The sequence below is a fragment of the Hyla sarda genome, chromosome 11, assembly GCF_029499605.1.
Source record: "Hyla sarda isolate aHylSar1 chromosome 11, aHylSar1.hap1, whole genome shotgun sequence".
Classification (NCBI taxonomy): Eukaryota; Metazoa; Chordata; class Amphibia; order Anura; family Hylidae; genus Hyla; species Hyla sarda.
The window spans coordinates 96218308-96239657 of record NC_079199.1 but is presented as its reverse complement, the minus strand read 5'-3'; the positions used below and the strand labels follow the sequence as shown (position 1 = coordinate 96239657).

At 42.1% G+C, this 21350-nt stretch overlaps 1 protein-coding gene across 4 annotated transcripts in view; it reads right to left on the bottom strand.

Moving 5' to 3' along the window:
* Positions 1 to 21350, bottom strand: part of TEDC1 (tubulin epsilon and delta complex 1) — a 55696-nt gene that overhangs the window by 7356 nt on the left and 26990 nt on the right. For 2 of the 4 annotated variants that reach the window (XM_056545336.1, XM_056545337.1), the window contains exons 4-7: positions 19633 to 19791; positions 14342 to 14440; positions 12537 to 12623; positions 7173 to 7367 (exon numbers count right to left, since the gene is read on the bottom strand). In XM_056545336.1, coding sequence (XP_056401311.1) covers positions 7173 to 7367; positions 12537 to 12623; positions 14342 to 14440; positions 19633 to 19791 — 540 coding nt within the window. The remainder of the gene's footprint in view (positions 1 to 7172; positions 7368 to 12536; positions 12624 to 14341; positions 14441 to 19632; positions 19792 to 21350) is intronic. The other 2 variants (XM_056545339.1, XM_056545338.1) reach the window with 2 other exon arrangements.

Genomic DNA, 21350 nt, shown 5'->3' with positions numbered 1-21350 from the left:
GGTATCGCCGCGTGCGTAAATGTCCGAACTATTAAAATATATAATGTTAATTTAAACGCACGGTCAATGGCGCAAATGTAAAAACAAATAAAGTTAAGAAATTCATATTTTTGTTCACTTCTTATACCAGAAAAAAAAAAGAATATAAAGTGATCAAAAAGTCCCATCAAAACAAAAATGGTATCAATAAAAACCATGGAGCAAAAAATGAGCCCCCATATGTCCCCGTAGATGCAAAAATAAGAAAAAGTTATAGGGGTCAGAAGAGGACAATTTTAAACATACTAATTTGTTTAAAATGTATAATTTTTTTTTAAAAGAAGTAAAATAAAACCAAACCTATACAAGTTGGATATTCTAATTGTATGGACCTACAGAAAATATATATGACGTCATTTGTACCAAAAAGTGTTGCCTTTTTTAGGAATGAGCTGAATTGGAATGCCCTCCCCTAAAAATCAACAATTCCACAATTTTTGGGTTTCGTTTTTACATTTACAATTTTGGGGTACATATGACCTTTTAATTAAGCTAAGAAAATACCATAAATACCATTTTATTAACTTTTTCCTTTACGTTTAGGTCTTTACAGTGATGCCAAATATTTTTTTTCAATACATAATAAAGTATTGATAATGGGGAATGAGTTTGTGTATGTGTTTTTTTATTCACTATGCTTATTCATTACTTTTTTTTACATTTTTATTTCATTTCTATCATGGGACTAGACAGTGATTGTTTACAAAATAAAAATCAATACTTCAACATGGCAGTAAAGTATTATGCTTGTCAGTCATTCTTTCTAGGCCCAGCCTGTATAATACTAAAGGGGTTCTCTGGGGACCAATGTGGGGGGGAGGTACTATGTGGAAATGTGGCTAGGCTGTATCACCAAACCAGTGAACAGTAATGTATCCGAATGCACAACAAGAAAAGTGTTCATGTATAATAAAATGGCTGCACACCATTGCTAAGCTTGCTTCAGAGCTGGTCAGTAACGGCTGCTATAAGCAGCCAGGACTCACCGCTAATGCTTGCCATTGGGGATCACTTTAGATGCTGCAATCAAAGTCTGACATCTAAAAATGCTAATTACTGGTGCTGGTGGGATGAGGGAAACTGACTGGGACCTTTGCTGGGTGATCCAGGGGACTATATCAGCTGGCATGATGTCGCGAGGGCCCTCTCCTGCCTCTGTGCCGACCGCTAGTCACTCTGCTTCTTCAGGTTACTTTAGCAGGTGCGGATAACACCGATCAATGCTATGCTATGGCACAGCATTGATCAGAGTTTGCAATTAAAACATTGCACGTAATAGTCTCCTATGGGGACAAAAAATATATATTTTTTAAATTGTTAAAAAACAAGTGAATAAGCTCCTCCCCTAATATAAGTTTAATCACCCCCCTTTTCCTATTTTTCAAATAAAATAATGTAAACAATAATAAACATATGTGGGATCACCGCGTGCTGCTCAGCACATCTTGCTCTCAGTCTTGACACAAAGAAGCGCCAATCACAGGCTGAGGTCAGTCACCGATGCAACCAGTGATTTCATGAGCAGCCACTTCCTAGTGCAGAGACAAAGACAGGGAAATGCTGAGCAGCAAGATCAGGCAAGGTCAGAACAGCGGGGGCTTGGGGCAGGTAAGTGCGTTTGGGGGGGGGGGGATTTATCATTATTGTCTGTGGCGCATCAAATTTATGAAATGGCGCACAGCATAAGATAAATTTGTCTGAGCATTACGCAGCGAGGGGAAATTACCTCAGCACAGCCAATTTTAAACTGAAAGGAAAAGAGGCTGTTACGTGCAAGCTTGTTGCTGTATTGCTGACCCCCTAAAAACGTAATTATTTTTCATATTTGAGGCTGTATGAGGGCTCACTTTTTGTACCACTTTTACTATAGAGAGAAACATGTTAAGCCAGCAAGCCCCATCATATGACTCTCCAGCTGTTGCACAACAACAACTCCCAGCATGTCCTCACTGTCAAGGCATGCTGGGAGTTATAGTTTTGTAGAGAGACACATGTTAGGGCAGCATGTCCTCTAGGGGCTAAACCATTTGCCTCTGCCTAGTCATTTTCCTAAGTATGGTTCCTGCCCGGTGGTGACTTGACGCGTGTTCAACTTTTTTTTGGCGCTAAACCATGGTAAAAAAAAAAAATCTAAATCCCTTGATAAAATCCCCCTATTGTTTTATTTTTTTATTTATTTTTTTAGCTCAGCTTGGCCACATTTACACACAAAAACCAGTCCCAGACCACCCCTTCCTGACCCACATTCATTCTTTTGGTTTCGAGACCGCGGTTGAATCTGTAGCGGATTTCACGTTTGGCTAATAAGGCGCTATAGCCACTATTCCACTTTGTGTCTTATCTTTATTCTAGAACTCTTGCACAGCATAACACAGACCAGGATTCGGCTGTACGTCAAAAATCAGCTTTGATTTCTAATGTGATGCTTAAAGCATGTTTATACTCAATCCACATCGTAAGAAGCCATGGGAACTATAAAAGAGAATTTTAAATTGGGAGGGTTTTTTCTTTTTCTTTCTAATTTCTTCCTTTCCACTAAAATTTATTTAATAATTTTTTTTCAAGATCAGAAATTAGGTTTAAAGATGTTTACCGACTATTACAAATGACGGCATGTTGCCAAGATGACAAAAAAAAAAAGTTTCTGTCCATGTCAATGTGAATTGTTAGAATGTTGTTAAAGAGTATCACTGTGTTTACGATCTAGGTAAGCATTCTATCTGCTGGTCACCTTAAAGCAGCATTTTGCGACCAGTGTGCCTCCAGCTGTTGCAAAAACTACAACTCCCAGCATGACAAGTCAGGGAATCAGTCAGATGGGCGTGAACTTAAAGGGGTTATCCAGGAAAAAATTTTTTTTTATATATCTACTGGCTCCAGAAAATCTTAATCCTTTCAGTACTTGAGCTGCTGAAGTTGAGTTGTTCTTTTCTGTCTAAGTGCTCTCTGATGACACGTGTCTCGGGAACCCCCCAGTTTAGAAGCAAATCCCCATAGCAAACCTCTTCTACTCTGTGCAGTTCCCGAGACAAGCAGAGATGTCAGCAGAGAGCACTGTTGCCAGACAGAAAACAACAACTCAACTTCAGCAGCTGATAATTATTGAAAGGATTAAGACTTTTTAATAGAAGTAATTTACAAATCTGTTTAACTTTCTGGAGTCAGTTGTTATAAAAAAATAAAATAAAAGTTTTTTCCTGGAATACTCCTTTAATTTTAAAAAGCGGAGAAACTATGAGGTAATGGGTGGGATTAGTAAGGTGTGTGTGAATGTGACACATTGAGGGGTGTATATGCCTAATACACACTCACTGACTGTATATTCCACCCGTCACTCCCATTACTAAAATTAAAGGGGTTATCCAGGAAAAAAACTTTTTTTTATATATCAACTGGCTCCAGAAAGTTAAACAGATTTGTAAATTACTTCTATTAAAAAATCTTAATCCTTTCAGTACTTATGAGCTTCTGAAGTTAAGGTTGTCCTTTCTGTCTAAGTGCTCTCTGATGACACGTGTCTCGGGAACCACCCAGTTTAGAAGCAAATCTCTTCTAAACTGGGTGGTTCCCGAGACACGTGTCATCAGAGATTACTTAGACAGAAAAGAACAACCTTAACTTCAGAAGCTTATAAGTACTGAAAGGATTAAAGGGTACCTCTCCTCAAATAAACTTTTGATATATTTTAGATTAATGAATGTTGAATAACTTTCCAATAGCATGTTAATGAAAAATATGCTTCTTTCTATTGTATTTTTCCCGATCAGTCCTGTCAGCAAGCATTTCAGACTCATGCTGGAGTCCTAAACACTCAGAGCTGCCAGCCTGCTTTGTTCACAGCCAAACAGGCTGTGAACAAAGTAGGCTGGCAGCTCTGAGTGTTCTCCTTTGTGAACAAAGCAGACTGGCAGCTCGTAGTGTTGAGGACTCCAGCATGAGTCTGAAATGCTTGCTGCCAGGACTGGTAGGGAGACCCCTAGTGGTCATTTCTCCAAAGTGGAAAATGAAATAGAAAGAAGCATATTTTTTAATAACATGCAATTGTAAAGTTATTCTGCATACATTAATCTATAATATATCAAAAGTTTTTTTGATGATAGGTACCCTTTAATACTTTCAGTACTTGAGCTGCTGAAGTTGAGTTGTTCTTTTCTGTCTAAGTGCTCTCTGATGACATGTGTCTCGGGAACCCCCCAGTTTAGAAGCAAATCCCCATAGCAAACCTCTTCTACTCTGTGCAGTTCCCGAGACAAGCAGAGATGTCAGCAGAGAGCACTGTTGCCAGACAGAAAAAAACAACTCAACTTCCGCGGCTGATAATTATTGAAAGGATTAAGACTTTTTAATAGAAGTAATTTACAAATCTGTTTAACTTTCTGGAGCCAGTTGATATATAAAAAAAAGTTTCCTGGATAACCCCTTTAAGTTCACGCCCTGAATTATCAGACAAACTATAAACTCTCATATCTCAGGAACAGAAACTGTAAAAAGGTGTGTTATCAGGGCTCCCTGAGCTATTTAATGATGAAGCCCCATTTTTTGGGATTGGCAACAGATCCTCTTCAAAGAAAATGTGTAATCAGAAAATGACCTATTTTTTAAACCATGTTATTATTTTAAACAAAAATACATCTATATATATATATATATATATACCGTATTTATCGGCGTATAACACGCACTTTTTAGGCTAAAATTTTTAGCCTAAAGTCTGTGTGCGTGTTATACGCCGATACACCCCCAGGAAAGGCAGGGGGAGAGAGGCCGTCGCTGCCCGCTTTTCTCCCCCTGCCTTTCCTGGGGTCTAGAGCGCTGCTGTCGGCCCTTTTCACCCCCTGGTTATCGGCGCCGCTGCCCGTTCTGTCCCCCTGACTATCGGTGCCGGCGCCGATAGCCAGGGAGAGAGAAGCGGCGCCGACAGCCAGGGGGAGAGAAGGGGCAGCGGCACCCATTGCCGGCGCCGCTGCCCTGTTGCCTCCCCCCATCCCCGGTGGCATAATTACCTGAGTCGGGTCCGCGCTGCTCCAGGCCTCCGTCGTGCGTCCCCGGCGTCATTGCTATGCGCTGAACGGCGCGGCGCATGACGTCAGAGCGCCGCGCCGTGCATAGCAACGATGCTGGGGACGCACGACGGAGGCCTGGAGCAGCGCGGACCCGACTCAGGTAATTATGCCACCGGGGATGGGGGGAGGCAACGGGGCAGCGGCGCCGGCAATGGGTGCCGCTGCCCCTTCTCTCCCCTTGGCTGTCGGCGCCGCTTCTCTCTCCCTGGCTATCGGCGCCGGCACCGATAGTCAGGGGGACAGAACGGGCAGCGGCGCCGATAACCAGGGGGTGAAAAGGGCCAACAGCAGCACTCTAGACCCCAGGAAAGGCAGGGGGAGAGAAGCGGGCAGCGACGGCCTCTCTCCCCCTGCCTTTCCTGGGGGTATATCGGGGTATACACGCGCACACACGCACCCTCATTTAATCATGGATATTTGGGTAAAAAACTTTTTTTACCCAAATATCCTTGGTAAAATGAGGGTGCGTGTTATAGGCCGGTGCGTGGTATACCCCGATAAATACGGTATATATATATATATATATATATATATATATATATGTGTGTGTGTGTGTGTGTGATCTTTTTCTATTTCTTCATTTTACTATCTATATTTTAAAATAATCCTACAATCTTGCAGTTTACATTTTAGCCACTGTGCGGAGACTCCCAGCTCTCTTTGTAATTATAAGGATTGGAAAACACAGACGGAATTGACATGTCAAAATAGAAAAAATTAAAATTGAGAACGTGTCAGTATCTGGCTCTCATCAGTAAAAAAAAAAAAAAAATTGGTGATACATTCTATTTAAAATTAATGTAATCTTCTAAGGTTTATCCAGAAGATGTGATTCAACAATAGAAATTATATATATATATATATATATATATATATATATATATATATATATATAAATATATATAAAAAGACAAATTCACAATGGTTGAAAGTTTTTCTTATTTCTAATCAAGAGAGATGTATCAATAGGCCTCTGCTGAAAGCCTCCCTGTTACCATCTTCTAACCTGTTCCTATTACATTTCAGAAACACATTGGCCCTTATTTACTAAGAGTGTTGTGTAGGTTTCTTTGTGGGTTTTAAAGGGGTACTCCGGTGAAAACCTTTTTTCTTTTTCAATCAACTGGCTCCGGAAAGTTAAACAGATTTGTAAATTACTTCTATTAAAAAATCTCAATCCTTCCTGAACTTATTAGCTGCTGAATACTACAGAGGAAATTCTTTTCTTTTTGGAATGCTCTCTCATGACATCACGAGCACAGTTCTCTCTGCTGACGTTATTATTATTATAATAATAATGATAATAATAAGTCTTTATTTATTTATTGTTTGGGATTATTGTGTGGGATTCGAACCCAGGTCCCCAGCACTGCAAGGCAGCAGTGCTAACCACTAAGCCACCATGCTGCCCTTAGCATACATCTGCTATGTACGGTAGCTAAAATGGACAGAGATGTCAGCAGAGATCACTGTGCTTGTGATGTCATCAGTGTTCCAAAAAGAAAAGAATTTCCTCTGTAGTATACAGCTGCTAATAAGTACTGGAAGGATTAAGATTTTTTAATAGAAGTAATTTACAAATATGTTTAACTTTCTGGCACCAGTTGATTTCGGAGTACCCCTTTAATTCCCTACAATTTTTTTGTCCATGGTATTTACTAAGGTTTCCCTACACTTTGCTTTTTTTTTTTTTACACACGCCCTGATCTGTCGGGTTTTCCTTATCTCAAATCCACCACATTTTATGTGGAAACCTTAGTAAATATGTTGGATTTTTGTGAAAATATCGGGGCCACGCCCCTTTTTCGGGTTTTCTTAGTAAAACAGAGAGTTAGTCGTTTTTTTTAAATTCTGGTGCAGACAGAATTTCTGGCGCAATGCGACAGAATCTGGCGCACAACCCGACAAAACATGTCGGGTTTGCAATAGTAAATGAGGGCCATTGTTTTAACAATATAAAATGTAACATCTTTCAAAAGAAAAAAACTAAAAACTAAAAGGAAACTGTAAAAAAAAAAAAAAAAAACGTTCAATGAATGTCCCACCATATGCAATATTAGTTCATAATACCTGTTCTTGTGACAATGAAGTCCCGAGTGCCGCCAGCTTGTGCAGCCGATCTTGTGTATCCCGTAAGCATTTACTTAACACTTTCATGTCAGTAGGCTTATACTGTGGTTGGGAAGTACTTGTGAAAACTACTTTGCTCATATTCTGACTAGAGAAGCCATGTTCATCTTCACATGCAGACTCCAAGACAGTGTCCTATTAAGTGACAAGAAAATAAAATGGTTAGTGTCAATTCTCATATGTTAAAGGGGTTATCCAGGAAAAAAAAATGTTTTTATATATATTAACTGGCTCCAAAAAGTTAAACAGATTTGTAAATTACTTCTATTAACAAATCTTAATCCTTTCAGTACTTATGAGCTGCTGAAGTTGAGTTGTTCTTTTCTGTCTAAGTGCTCTCTGATGACACCTGTCTCGGGAACTGTCCAGAGTAGAAGCAAAGAACAACCTTAAAGGGGTACTCAGGTGAAAACCTTTTTTCTTTTAAATCAACTGGTGGCAGAAAGTTGAACATATTTGTGAATTACTTCTATTAAAAAATCTTAATCCTTCCAGTACTTATTAGCTGCTGAATGCTACAGAGGAAATTCCTTTCTTTTTGGAACACTGACAACATCACGAGCACAGTGCTCTCTGCTGACATCTCTGTCCATTTTAGCAACCATGCATAGCAGATGCATAGCAGATGTATGCTAAGGGCAGCATGGTGGCTCAGTGGTTAGCACTGCTGCCTTGCAGTGCTGGGGACTTGGGTTCAAATCCCACTAAGGACAACAATAAATAAAGCGTTATTATTATTATAATAACGTCAGCAGAGAGAACTGTGCTTGTGATGTCATCAGAGAGCATTCCAAAAAGAAAATAATTTCCTCTGTAGTATTCAGCAGCTAATAAGTACAGGAATGATTAAGATTTTTTACTAGAAGTAATTTACAAATATGTTTAACTTTCTGCAACCAGGTGATTTAAAAGAAAAAAGGTTTTCACCAGAGTACCCCTTTAAAAGGGTTATTCAGGATTTTATATATATATATATATATATATATATATATATATATATATATTTATATTTATTAACTGGCTCCAAAAAGTTAAACAAATTTGTAAATTACTTCTATTAACAAATCTTAATCCTTTCAGTACTTATGAGCTGCTGAAGTTGAGTTGTTCTTTTCTGTCTAAGTGCTCTCTGATGACACCTGTCTCGGGAACTGTCCAGAGTAGAAGCAAATCCCCATAGCAAACTCTGTGCAGTTCCCGAGACAAGCAGAGATGTCAGCAGAGAGCACAGTTGCCAGACAGAAAAAGAACAACCTTAACTTCAGCAGCTGATAATTATTGGAAAGATGAAGATTTTTTTATAGAAGTAATTTACCAGGTGATATAAAAAAAAAAAAGTTTTTTTTTCCTGGAATACCCCTTTAAAGGGATATCAAAAATTTTTTAAACTGGCTTTGAGTGACATAAAAAAAAAAAATAAGGAGCCAAACTCACCTAAGCCCTGTTCCCTAGCAGCCCCCCTCAGCAGCTGCCTATCCGAACTTTCTCAATCCCTGTTGCTTGACCCCACAGGAACTGCCCTCTCAGCCAATCACTGGGCCAATTTAACATTCTCTTCCTGGGACTGGAATGCCCCTTTTATATAAAAGATATCAGCAATACTGAGACTCTTTCCTAGGACTGTATCCACCTTTTCCAGCCCACCGGAGCACCTGAAGGCTGAACTAATTTACGCAGGATAAGTCATCAACTGCCGAGCCGAGAAGTTCGTGACGAATCAAATTTACTGTAAGTTCGCTCATCTCTAGTCCAAATTCTATAATTTTCTTTTTTGTTTTAAAGGATAAGTATCATGAAGAAAAACGTATCCCCTATCCAAAGGATAGGGGATACGTTTTTCTTCATGATACTTATCCTTTAACTTTTGTTTTTTGTTTGTCAAAATATCTTTTCCATGTGTAGCGCCAGAAAAGGAGTAATCGCCTGCAAAGGAGAGCTGATGAAGAAAAAAATTGGAGAAAGCCGTTGCCTGACCACTCTGGGGATGGCTAATCTCCCCCGAGGGCATTCAGGAGGCCGCCTCTTACACATTAAATAGTTGGTCAATCCCACTGAAATTGATGAGTTTGACAGACTTTAATTCAGTGGTCCCCAAACTGTGGCCCTCCAGATGTTGCAAAACTACAATTCCCAGCATGCCTGGACAGCCGTCAAAACAAAAGGGGGGCTGGATGATGACGAAGACCGCAGTGGTCTTCAACCTGCAGACCTCCAGAGGTTTCAAAACTACAAACACCCAGCATGCCCGGACAGCCGTTGGCTGTCCAGGCATGCTGGGAGTTGTAGTTTTGCAACATCTGGAGGGCCACAGTTTGGGGACCACTGTTTTAATTGATGGTCAGCTTTAGTCAGCAAGACTTTCTGCATGTTTCTAAAACACAGTCTTGTGAAGTCTTGGCTTCTTCTGCTGATCGGTTCATTTTTTGGCTAGGAAATGGCTAAAGAAGCTGGGCAGAGGGGAGGCTCCTGCTGCAGTTACTTTTAGCCTGGCCATACCCATTAATATACTCCTTTGTACCTACCATACAGACAATGTCCATGTGCTCCCAAATGGGAAATATGACTAAGATGCTGCTAAACTACTCAAGTGACAGCCTATCTCCCCTAAGAAAAAAGGATCGGGCATGATGAAATCCAACTGCCTGATCCCTACGTTTTGCTATCGGAGGCGTCTGGACAACCTTATACACATTAGATAGATTAGTCACTGGGTCTGGTGGACGTTCATCTGATATGTACTGTATGGACAACTTTACACCCAGACATAGGATTATGAGAAGGAGGTGTGCAAAGTTAATTTCATGGGACAGTTGCAGAATATATATATATTTGAACCCCTGACCAGGGTTCCAGAATCCGCGGGCACCTGCCTGGATACTTTTTTATTACCTTTTCTATCTAGATTGGATGTGCTGTTCTTCTACTACTTCAAATATATATTTGTTTAAATTGTATTATGAGACAAAATAAGAAAATAAGATAACATTTCTGTAATCAATGTTCACTGAATATTTGTTAAGACCCAAAGCTGTTGGACATTTGGAGATTGCTAGAATGTCTAAGAGTTTGCAGGGGAGGGTGACCCCATAAGTCACCTTTCTATATACCTGTATGGGGGGGGAAAAAAAAGTGGTGTGGAATTTATGTTACCAGTACGATCCTAGACGGGTGAAATGAATGCAGCAAGAAAGCATTTTAATGCCATAGTGTCAGCATGAGATTTGATTGCTGCATAATGTGATGTCGGTACATAAGGTCTGCTTGTTCCTCACAAAATAAAGAAAAATCACTTAAAATTGATTTTTGTTAAATGTCCTTTCCATCTTAGCAGCAGCGGCAGAATGTATTTGCATTGACAAAAACATCAGCAGCACCATCAGGTTTATCCAAAAAGGCATAAATAGATAATAGAAAGTAAGATTTAGTGTAGTAAATGCTGCTAATTGTCCGTACTTCCATAAAGTCACTGATCATGCTACTTGTGGGTTACTAAAAATACCAATTGAGAGTCCTCAGTAGTTAGTACCGTTTAATGGACTATTGAAAAAGATGAGGGCAAAATGCAAGCTTTTGGGGCCTCTCTTGGTCTCTTTATCAGGCGCTGTTTACCACATGATCTAAAAAGAGTCGCCTTCATACATAATAAGACAAAGGAATAGTCAGGTAAATAAGACACGTGATATGAAGAAGAAGCAAAGTGAACAGCCGAAGCAGTAAACAGAGCAGTTCGTAGACACAAATGGTGAAAGTTTTTGTGTCCTGGGATTGTGATCTGGTCTGCAGTTGTGATTCCCCTACGAGGTCATCGGACCACCACATACGGTTTTGGTCCGCCACGGTTTTTAATCTGGGAATAAAACTGATTTGGTAAAAAAATTGGCCACTGTCGTATCCCTTCCCAACCCATCATATCCCCGCCAGTCCAGAAATACATCCTATTAATTTAAATGAGCTGAATGGAGTCACATAGTGACTCCTTTCAGCTCATTGAAATTAATGGGATGTATCGAGGGACCGGTGGGGATACGGCAGCGGACGGTTTTTCAATCTCCCCCCCCCCCCCCCGAATGACACATTGTGACACGTGGTGTGAATGCACCCTTACACAGTACAAACATATTCTTATGCCTTCTCCTGTTGCCGCTGACTTATGCTTTATAAAAAAAAAAGAAAAGAAAAAAATTGAGCAAGCTTAAGTGGTGCCGACAGATCCACTGCACACAGGGCAACAACGTTGCCCCCGAGGGACCCCATGTCAGGTTTAGGTCTGGTGTCCGTCATTTCACTGCATTTTAAACCAGACAAAGAATTGTGTTGGCTTTGTTTAGTCCAGTACTTATCAGCTGCTGTATATGCTCCACAGGAAGTTCTTTACTTTTTGATTTTCTTTTCTGTCTGACCACAGTGCTCTCTGTTGACACCTCTGTCCATGTCAGGAACTGTCCAGAGTAGGAGAAAATCCCCATAGCAAACCTCTCCTGCTCTGGACAGTTCCTGACATGGACAGAGGGGTCAGCAGAGAGCGCTGTGTGCAGATTCGAAAGAACTACAAATCTTCCTCTGGAGCATACAGCAGCTGATAAGTACTGGAAGGATTAAGATTTTTAAATAGAAGTAATTTACAAATGTGTTTACCTTTCTGGCACCAGTTGATAAAAAAAAAAAAATAATTCCACCGGAGTACCCTTTTAAAGATAAGTTTTACAGCAGGACCTTTTGGAAACAATCGACGGGTGCTGTTATCTCATTCAGATGAATTTAAGGTGCCACTGGGCATTCTCTGTGGCCTTTTCAAAGGTCTTCATAGAGCAGCGTTTACCAACCAGTGTGTATCCAGCTGTTGCAGAACTCCCAGTATGCTGGGAATTGTAGTTTTGCAACAGCTGGAGGTGCACTGGTTGGGATACACTGTTCTAGAGTGAGGGGGGACTGATCTGTGAGCAACAGCTATTGTGTGTACCTCTGTGATCTATATAAACTGGTGTCCCCTTTTACCCTACTCCTGTCTGTGATCAGGAGGAGGAGACTGCTGGAAAGTGATCTTTTTGGAAATATCTCATCTTTGTTTTAGGCTTAGTGGCCAGAATGGAAACTGCAATATTTCAGGATTATTTAAAAATATAAATGGAAAATTTGAAATATAAAATATTACCAAACATTCTTTAAGAAAAACAAAAAAACTTGAGTTAAACAATAGGACACTTTCTGAAAAAAAAAAAACAGCAGGATGCAACAATGTGGTGTGAACCACTACATAAATAGTACAAACTATAAGCTGCAGAAGAAAACCGTCACACTCCTCACCATCCATTGCCAGTATACAGATTCTACATGTTTCCATTCCAGGTAGGCTTCTAGGTAGGATATTTCAGATTCCATAACTTGTAGTAACTGGAGAAAGAAGATCTTTTACTTCCAGTATCCTTAGTCAGATGTGTAAGTACAATGCTTCTAAAATATAGATCAACATGTAAAATGCAAAAAACAACCATTTTTCCATTTTTAAACAAGAAAAGGAAAAAAATTGTATTGTTGTGCACGGAAGTGTCAAAATAACTAAATGGGCGCTGCCAGAATCCAAAACTTTTTGTATTTTGTATCTTGGCAAAACATTGACCTTTCTTATATACTTTATAAAAAAAAATTGTCTCCATTTTATAGAAATCATGGCTTATAAAAAAGACCACTAGGGGTCCCCATACCATGCAGAACATAATCCTGTCCAGCAAACTCCAGGAAGTGAGGGCGGTACTAGCACTCCTCTGTGCTCACTCTTGTCCTATCAGACTGCAGCATGAAAACAGAAAGGAAGGGGTTAAAGAGCAGGCTGTAGTGGTTGGATGAAGAGACCCAGCACAGCACAGCAGACTCAGGGAAGAAGTGACTGCATGGTGAGTCGGGGCAAGCTTAGTGCTTGCCTCGGACACGCCCCTTCCTGAGCAGTGGATGTCAGAACAAGTGAGCAGCAGAACAGATGGATTTATGAGTCAAATACAGAAGCTAGACACCTAAAAAAAAAACACACGAAAAGCATCTACATGACCTAGTGAGTAACATACATAAGCATTATTTTTTTTCTGCGAAATGGCACAGAACACCGGAGGGTAAAAAATAATGCCAGAATTTCTGTATTTTGATCAAAATTGACACTCAAAACAACACTGAACAAAAAGCAATCAATTGGTAACAACTACCCCAAAAATTATTAGCAATATAAAATCTACAGCTCACTCTATTACAGGGGTACTCCGGTGCTTAGACATCTTATCCCCTATCCAAAGGATCACGGGGGTCCTGCCTGATCGCGGGGGTCCCGCAGCTGGGGACCCCGTTATCTTGTACGCAGTACCCCAGTTTAAATCAATCCCCGGAGCACGTTCGCTCCGGGTCTGATTACCGGCGACCACGGGGCCGTCGGCGTGTGACGTCACGCCTCCACCTCCCGTGTGACGTCACGCTCCGCCCCTAAATGCAAGCCTATGGGAGGGGGCGTGACAGCTGTCACGCCCCCTCCCATAGGCTTGCATTGAGGGGCGGAGCGTGACATCACACGGGGGCGTGACGTCACACGCCGACGGCCCCGTGGTCTCCGGTAATCAGACCCGGAGCGAACGTGCTCCGGGGATTGATTTAAACTGGGGTGCAAGATAATGGGGGTCCCCAGCGGCGGGACCCCCCGCGATCAGGCATCTTATCCAAAGGATAGGGGATAAGATGTCTAAGCACCGGAGTACCCCTTTAATAAAAAAAAAACAACTATTTAAATTTGGTATTGCTGTAATTGTACTGAAGAATACGAAAATTGTTGGTGCTTTTAAAGGGTTAATAACAGAAAGGAAATGACTGACATTCAGGAAGTTTTAGTTCCTATAAGGCTGCCGGGGGCGTTTGTCTACTGCCTCACATTGTATAGCGTCCTGGGGCCTGCATTAGAAAACAACATTTTTCTTTCTTCTGTCCCATTAGATCTTTAGATAGGGACGAGGCAGGGTTCCCCTTTCTTTTCTTGTCATTTGCTCCTGGCAGCACTTATACATCCATTACTTCCCTTCTCCTACATAAGGATAAGTTGTGTTATCATACTGTTAGCTTCGTACCATCTCACTTACCTTTGCACAGCTTTTAGGTTGTCGAACAAGCTCCGTTTCCATGACAGACAAATGGCCGGTGTTTTTGTCAATGTGGCAACCCTGGGTGTATGAATGGATCTACGGTACAAAATTATAAATAAAAAATGTAAAATATAATATATATTATATATATATATATATATATATATATATTATATATATCTCTCTCTCTCTCTCTCTCTCTCTCTCTCTCTCTCTCTCTCTCTCTCTCTCTCTCTATATATATATCTATATATATATATATATATATATATATATATATATATATATATATATATATATATATATATATATTTATATTCGAGTATAAGCCCCCCTCGGCTGAACTCGAGTGAACTCTCCGCCTGTCAATCCCTTCTCAGTGGTCTTCAACCTGCGGACCTCCAGATGTTGCAAAACTACAACTCCCAGCATGCCCGGACAGCCATCGGCTGTCGGGGCATGCTGGGTGTTGTAGTTTTGAAACCTCTGGAGGTCCGCAGGTTGAAGACCACTGCAGCCTTCGTCATCATCCAGCCCCCCCCCCCCCCCTTTTGTTTTGTACTCACCTCACCTCGGCGGGAAGGAAGGGTGAGCTGGTCCGGGCCATCTATGCTGCTGGGACCGTCCGGTGGGGAGGGTTAGTCGTTGCGGGCTGTCCATTATCACCAGGGGGGCCTCTTCTCCGCGCTTCATGTCCGGCCCCGCGGACTAGTGACGTTGCCTTGACGATGACGCACAGGGACGTTCATGCGCAACGTCCCTGTGCGTCATCGTCAAGGCAACGTCACTAGTCCGGGGCCGGGCCCGAAGCGCGGAGAAGAGGCCCCCCCCCCGGTGAAAATGGACAGCCCGCAACGACTAACCCTCCCCACCGGACGGTCCCTGCAGCATAGATGGGCCGGACCAGCTCACCCTTCCTTCCCACAGAGGGGAGGAGAGTACAAAACAAAAGAGGGGGCTGGATGATGACGAAGGCCGCAGTGGTCTTCAACCTGCAGACCTCCAGAGGTTTCAAAACTACAACACCCAGCATGCCTGGACAGCCGATGGCTGTCCGTGCATGCTGGGAGTTGTAGTTTTGCAACATCTGGAAGTACGCAGGTTGAAGACCACCGATGAAGGGATTGACAGGTGGTGATGATGAAGGGGGGGGGGGGATGATGACAGGGAGGGGGGGATGATGTATTTCCCATAACTTTTCCTGGGTTTTTGGGGTGAAATTAGGGGCCTCGGCTTATATTCGGGTCGACTTATACTCGAGTATATACGGGTGTGTATATATGTGTATATATATATATATATATATATATATATATATATATTTTAAAAAATATCTCCAAAAGGTAACACATTCTTTGAGAAAAGACCACTTTTTGTTTTGTGGTCATTTTACTGTAGTTCTGGTTGTAATGCTAATTTTATGAACTCCGCACCAGATATGTGCACCTTACTGACTCTTAGGGGGCACTCCGATATGTTAAAGTTTAACTTAAAAAGAAAAAAAAAAAAAAAAGCTATATCTTGCAATCTATACTTGGCGGAGTATCTGACAGACACAGCATATTCTTTGACCAGGAGGTCAGAGGTTGCTGTACAGTTTTACAAGCTTTTTAGCTGATTTAATGTGACATCTAAAGTGACTTCCATAAGTATTTTCCGTACTTTCTGAACAATAGAGAGTCAAAATGATTAAAGTGCTCTGCTGAACAGAGGAATATAAAATAATCTGGAATCCTATATCCAAAAATCCTTATATACATGAGTTCTGACTCTCCAAAGATGCCGGGAGCCAGAATTTATAGCTGCTCCAGTGCTCCTTTGGCTTATATGCCACTTCAAGGCACGTCTGCATTTACATGAGTGAACAGCTGTTTTCAGGAGATAGTCTGCAACTGAAATAGGTTGAAATCATCATCTTTGGGGGCTGCTTTGGGAACATATTAGAGGCTCCCTTAGGAGCTGGAGTATTACATCCCCATCCCGAAGAACTTCGCATCCTCTAAAGTTCACCTGAAGGTCTTAAGTCTGGTTTCCAAAAACAACAGGATGCTGTTTACTGTTTAAGAGTTGCTTAAAGGGGTTCACCGGTGCTTAGACATCTTATCCCCTATCCAAAGGATAGGGGATAAGATGCCTGATCGCGGGAATCCCGCCGCTGGGGACCCCCGGGATCTTGCACGCGGCACCCCGTTTGCAATCAGTCCCCGAAGTGTGTTCGCTCCGGGTCTGATTACCGGCGACCACAGGGCCGACGACGTGTGACGTCACGCCTCCGTCCCCGTGTGACCTCACGCTCCGCCCCTCAATGCAAGTCTATGGGAGGGGGTGTGACAGCCATCATGCCCCCTCCCGTAGGCTTGCATTGAGGGGCGGAGCGTGACGTCACACGGGGACGGAGGCGTGACATCACACGTCGTCGGCCCTGTGGTCGCCGGTAATCAGACCCGGAGCGAACACGCTCCGGGGACTGATTACAAACTGATTACGCGGGGATTCCCGCGATCAGGCATCTTATCCCCTATCCTTTGGATAGGGGATAAGATGTCTAAGCACCGGAGTACCCCTTTAAAGGAAAACGGTCACATGTTCACTCCCGCACTAACCACAAGTACTGACTGATAGTGCGGGGTACGCTGATTCATATGATCCCTACCTTGCCCGGATCCGTCCGTTCGCAATCTTAGTTTTTCTATATATGCAAATATGGCTGTAACTGGCACAGGCGGGGTTTTCAGGAGCCTAGTGGCACTGTGAGGTCCGCGCCGTCCGCTTATGAATATTCATCCCCCCCTCCCTCCGGCTCTCCCTCTCCCTGCCGCTCCTAACTGGTCTTCACTGCGCATGTCAGGAAGCGGCACATGCGCAGTAAAGACCAGTTAGGAGCGGCGGGGAGAGCTGGAGGGAGGGGGGGGGATGAATATTCAGAAGTGGGCGGTGCTGCGTACTGGTGGCGCTAACGTCACAGTGCCACTAGGCTCCTGAAAACCCCGCCCATGCCAGTTACAGCCACATTTGCAGATATAGGAAAACTAAGATTGCGGGCGAACGGCCGGACAGATCCGGGCAAAGTAGGGATCATATGAATCAGCGTCCCCCGCACTGTCCGTCAGTACCAGTAGTTAGTGCGGGAGTGAACATGTAACAGTTTTCCTTTAGGGTGCGGACCCAACTGGCGTATACGCAGCGTATTTCACGCTGCGCAAAATTTACGGCAGCAGCGGGAAATACGCTGCGATTCCTTGCTCACTATACACACAGGGCTTTACGGCAGCAGCCCTATGTGTGTAGTGAGTTTTGGAGGCGGGGCCGTGTGCCGGCGTGACTGTGACGCGCGGCTCCGCCTCCAAAACTCACTGAACACATAGGGCTGCCGCCGGAAAGCCGTGTGTATAGTGAGCAAGCAATACGCAGCGTATTTCCCGTTGCTGCCGTAAATTTTGCTCAGCATGAAATACGCTGCGTAGATGCCAAGTGGGAACACACCCTTAAAGGGAAGTTGCTTCTAGCACTGAGCCTTGTGCATCAATCAGTCAAGGCCGGGAGGAGGCATGCATGCTGCAGCTCGAGGAATCATTATGGTCAGGAAATTCTGCAAATCTGCCATTTTTCTAGGAACAAAATCTGAAAAGAAATTAGATGCAAAGTAATAAGAGGAAATCTGGAGGAGGATCAGTACTACAACCACCAACTGGCTGGCTTGCAATTCTCAATCAGAAAATTCTGTGCAAAAATTCTTAGCATATCTTACTGCACTACTACAATACAGTGGTCCCTCAAGTTACAATATTAATTGGTTCCAGGACGACCATTGTATGTTGAAACCATTGTATGTTGAGACCATAACTTTATGGGAACCTGGTATTTGGTTCTGAAGCCACCAAAATGTCATCCGAAAATAGGAAAAAGTGAGGATTAAACAAAAATAAGTAGAAAACTAATATAGATAAATCAAGTCTTTACATATAAAGGTAAGAAAGATCTGCTGGGAGCTGTAATCACTGTCTAATTCGGTGTTTCCCAACCATGGTGGCTTCAGCTTTTGCAAAACTACAACTCCCAGCATGCTCGGACAGTCGAAGGCTGTCCGGGCATGCTGGGAGTTGTAGTTGTGCAACAGCTGGAGGCACCCTCGTTGGGAAACACTGGTCTATGTAGAGAACAGGAGCTTCTTCACAGTCCTGTACAGTACACGCAATGTCCTAAAAAAAAGTAAAATGGAGCCGCCCTTACTTGGTTCAAAAGGAGCAGCTAACCTTGGCATAGGTTAAAAGTAGTACAGAACATGTAATACCTCCCTGTACTGTAGGGGGCGCTACCAGACACCAGTCAGTGCATGCAATTTAGGAATACAGGGGTTTTACCAGTAAATGCCCATTCTGATTGGTCGGTTCTTCCAGCCATTGACACATTTCGCAGATTCCATAGCATTGTATGTTGAGTCTGGTTTCAAGTTACAATGGTCCAGAAAAGACCATTGTTTGTTGAAACTATTGTATGTTGAGGCCATTGTAAGTTGAGGGATCACTGTACTAATGGGCCAGAAGGAAGGGAGTGAGTATGACCACAGGATCAGACTACACAGGGTTAAAGGGGTACTCCGGTGAAAACCTTTTTCCTTTTAAATCAACTGGTGCCAGAAAGTTAAACATATTTGTAAATGACTTCTATTAAAAAATCTTAATCCTTCCAGTACTTATTAGCTGCTGAATGCTACAGAGGAAATTCCTTCCTTTTTGGAACACTGATGACATCACGACCACAGTGCTCTCTGCTGACATCTCTGTCCATTTTAGCAACCATGCATAGCAGATGTATGCTAAGGGCAGCATGGTGGCTCAGTGGTTAGCACTACTGCCTTGCAGTGCTGGGGCCTTGGGTTCAAATCCCACTAAGGACAACAATAAATAAAGAGTTATAATTGTTATTATTATAATGACGTCAGCAAAGAGCACTGTGCTCGTGATGTCATCAGAGAGAATTCCAAAAAGAAAAGAATTTCCTCTGTAGTATTCAGCAGCTAATAAGTACAGGAAGGATTAAGATTTTTTTAATAGAAGTAATTTACAAATCTGTTTAACTTTCTGGCACCAGTTGATTTAAAAGAAAAAAGGTTTTCACCGGAGTACCCCTTTAACGTCTATCCATACACAGATGCTGTAGACACAAAAAGTTAGTGTATTTTTATCCAAGGCTATTGATAATTATTTATCTTTTAAAAGATGCACTGAAGAAATAAAAAGTGAACATAGCCTTTAGGACAACGGTACAACAAATAATTCCTTCAGTACCTTATATAAAACGGCGCACTCCTCCAGACGAGCAGCGTGTAAAGCCCTCCAGCAGAACCGGAGCTTGCCATTCCTGCACTGAAGGAATCGGACATCTACCTCTTTTTTAGTGGATGAAGAAATATGTTCACTTTTTTGGGCCGATACATCAGGAGGACACTAGGAGACATAAAGAGGTGTAATTTATATGTACAACATAAGCTGTAGGGGCAGCCCAACAAAATGTCCCTGTAAACAACCACATTACACCGGCAGCAAAAGAAGAAAAATCAGCTTTATTGTCTTCTAACAAACAGAAAGGTTCAATACATTTCCAGCACCAGATTTATAGAAACAAAAAGCTCGGAAGAATGTGCATTTATATTGCTAAACAGAGAACTATAGCTTATTCTGCAAATGGCCACACTTAAAGCGGATCGGTCAGCAAGTTTTTTAAGGCATAAAGTAAGGCCGTGGCTGTATAGGGCTTTTGGCCCGTACATACCTCATTAGGTAATGCAGAGATATCAGAGTTTAAAGGGGTACTCCGGCCCCAAGATATCTTGTCCCCTATCCAAAGGATAGAGGATAAGATGTCTGATCGCTGGGGACCCCCGCAATCAGACATCTTATCCCCTATCCTTTGGATAGGGGATAAAATGCCTTGGGGCCAGAGTACCCCTTTAAACAGATATGCAAATTAGGCTTTGGAGCCCACTGGGCGTCCCCCTTGGCCTCTAGATTACAGTACAGCCTAGTGGCTTTTAATCAGGTGGTGAGTGGCGCACGACTATCTGCTGAAGGAGACAAACTTTCCTGGCCTTTAGTGGCTGAGGGAAACGCCCAGTGGGCTCCAAAGCCTAATTTGCATAAATTCTGAAATTGGCACTAGAGGAATCAAATAACTAGTGTAAGGTATATACGGATTCAGGGTCAAAAGCCTTATACAGCCATGGCCTTACTCCATACCCTAAAAGAGAAAAGGACCCAATCAGAAGGGATAAGGATTTAGTTGGTTTAAAACAATGAAAAAGGGTTGAGGATTGCACCCTTAAAGGGGTACTCCGGTAGAAAGCTTTTTTTTTCTCTTTTCTTTTTTTAAATCAACTGTTGCCAGAGAGTTAAATAGATTTGTAAATTACTTCTATAAAAAAAAGATCTTAATCCTTCCAGTACTTATCAGCTGCTGTATGATTCACAGGAAGTTCTTTTCTTTTTGAATTTCCTTTCTGTCTGACCACAGTGCTCTCTGCTGACACCTCTGTCCATGTCAGGAACTGTCCAGAGCAGGAGAGGTTTGCTATGGGGATTTGCTCCTACTCTGGACAGTTCCTGACATGGACAGAGGTGTCAGCAGAGAGCACTGTGGTCAGACTGAAAAGAAATTCAAAAAGAAATTAACTTCCACTGGAGCTCACAGCAGCTGATAAGTACTGGATGAATTCAGATTTTTAAATAGAAGTAATTTACAAACCTGTTTAACTTTCTGGAATCAGCTGATTTCAAAATAAAAATGAGTACCCCTTTTAGGAGACGGAGAATGGTTTGGTTTCTGAGAGTGCTTTTAGGCCCAATTTCCCCACTCTGAAAGCTTTCTTATTTCTATTTTTCTGTTTTCTATGTCTTCGGTTATTTATTGTGAAATTTAAAACTCTAATAAAATAAGATTAAATCTATACCCTAAAAAAAAAAAAAGATGCTGACTGATCTGCTTTAACAAAAAATTTTAAATATTTCCC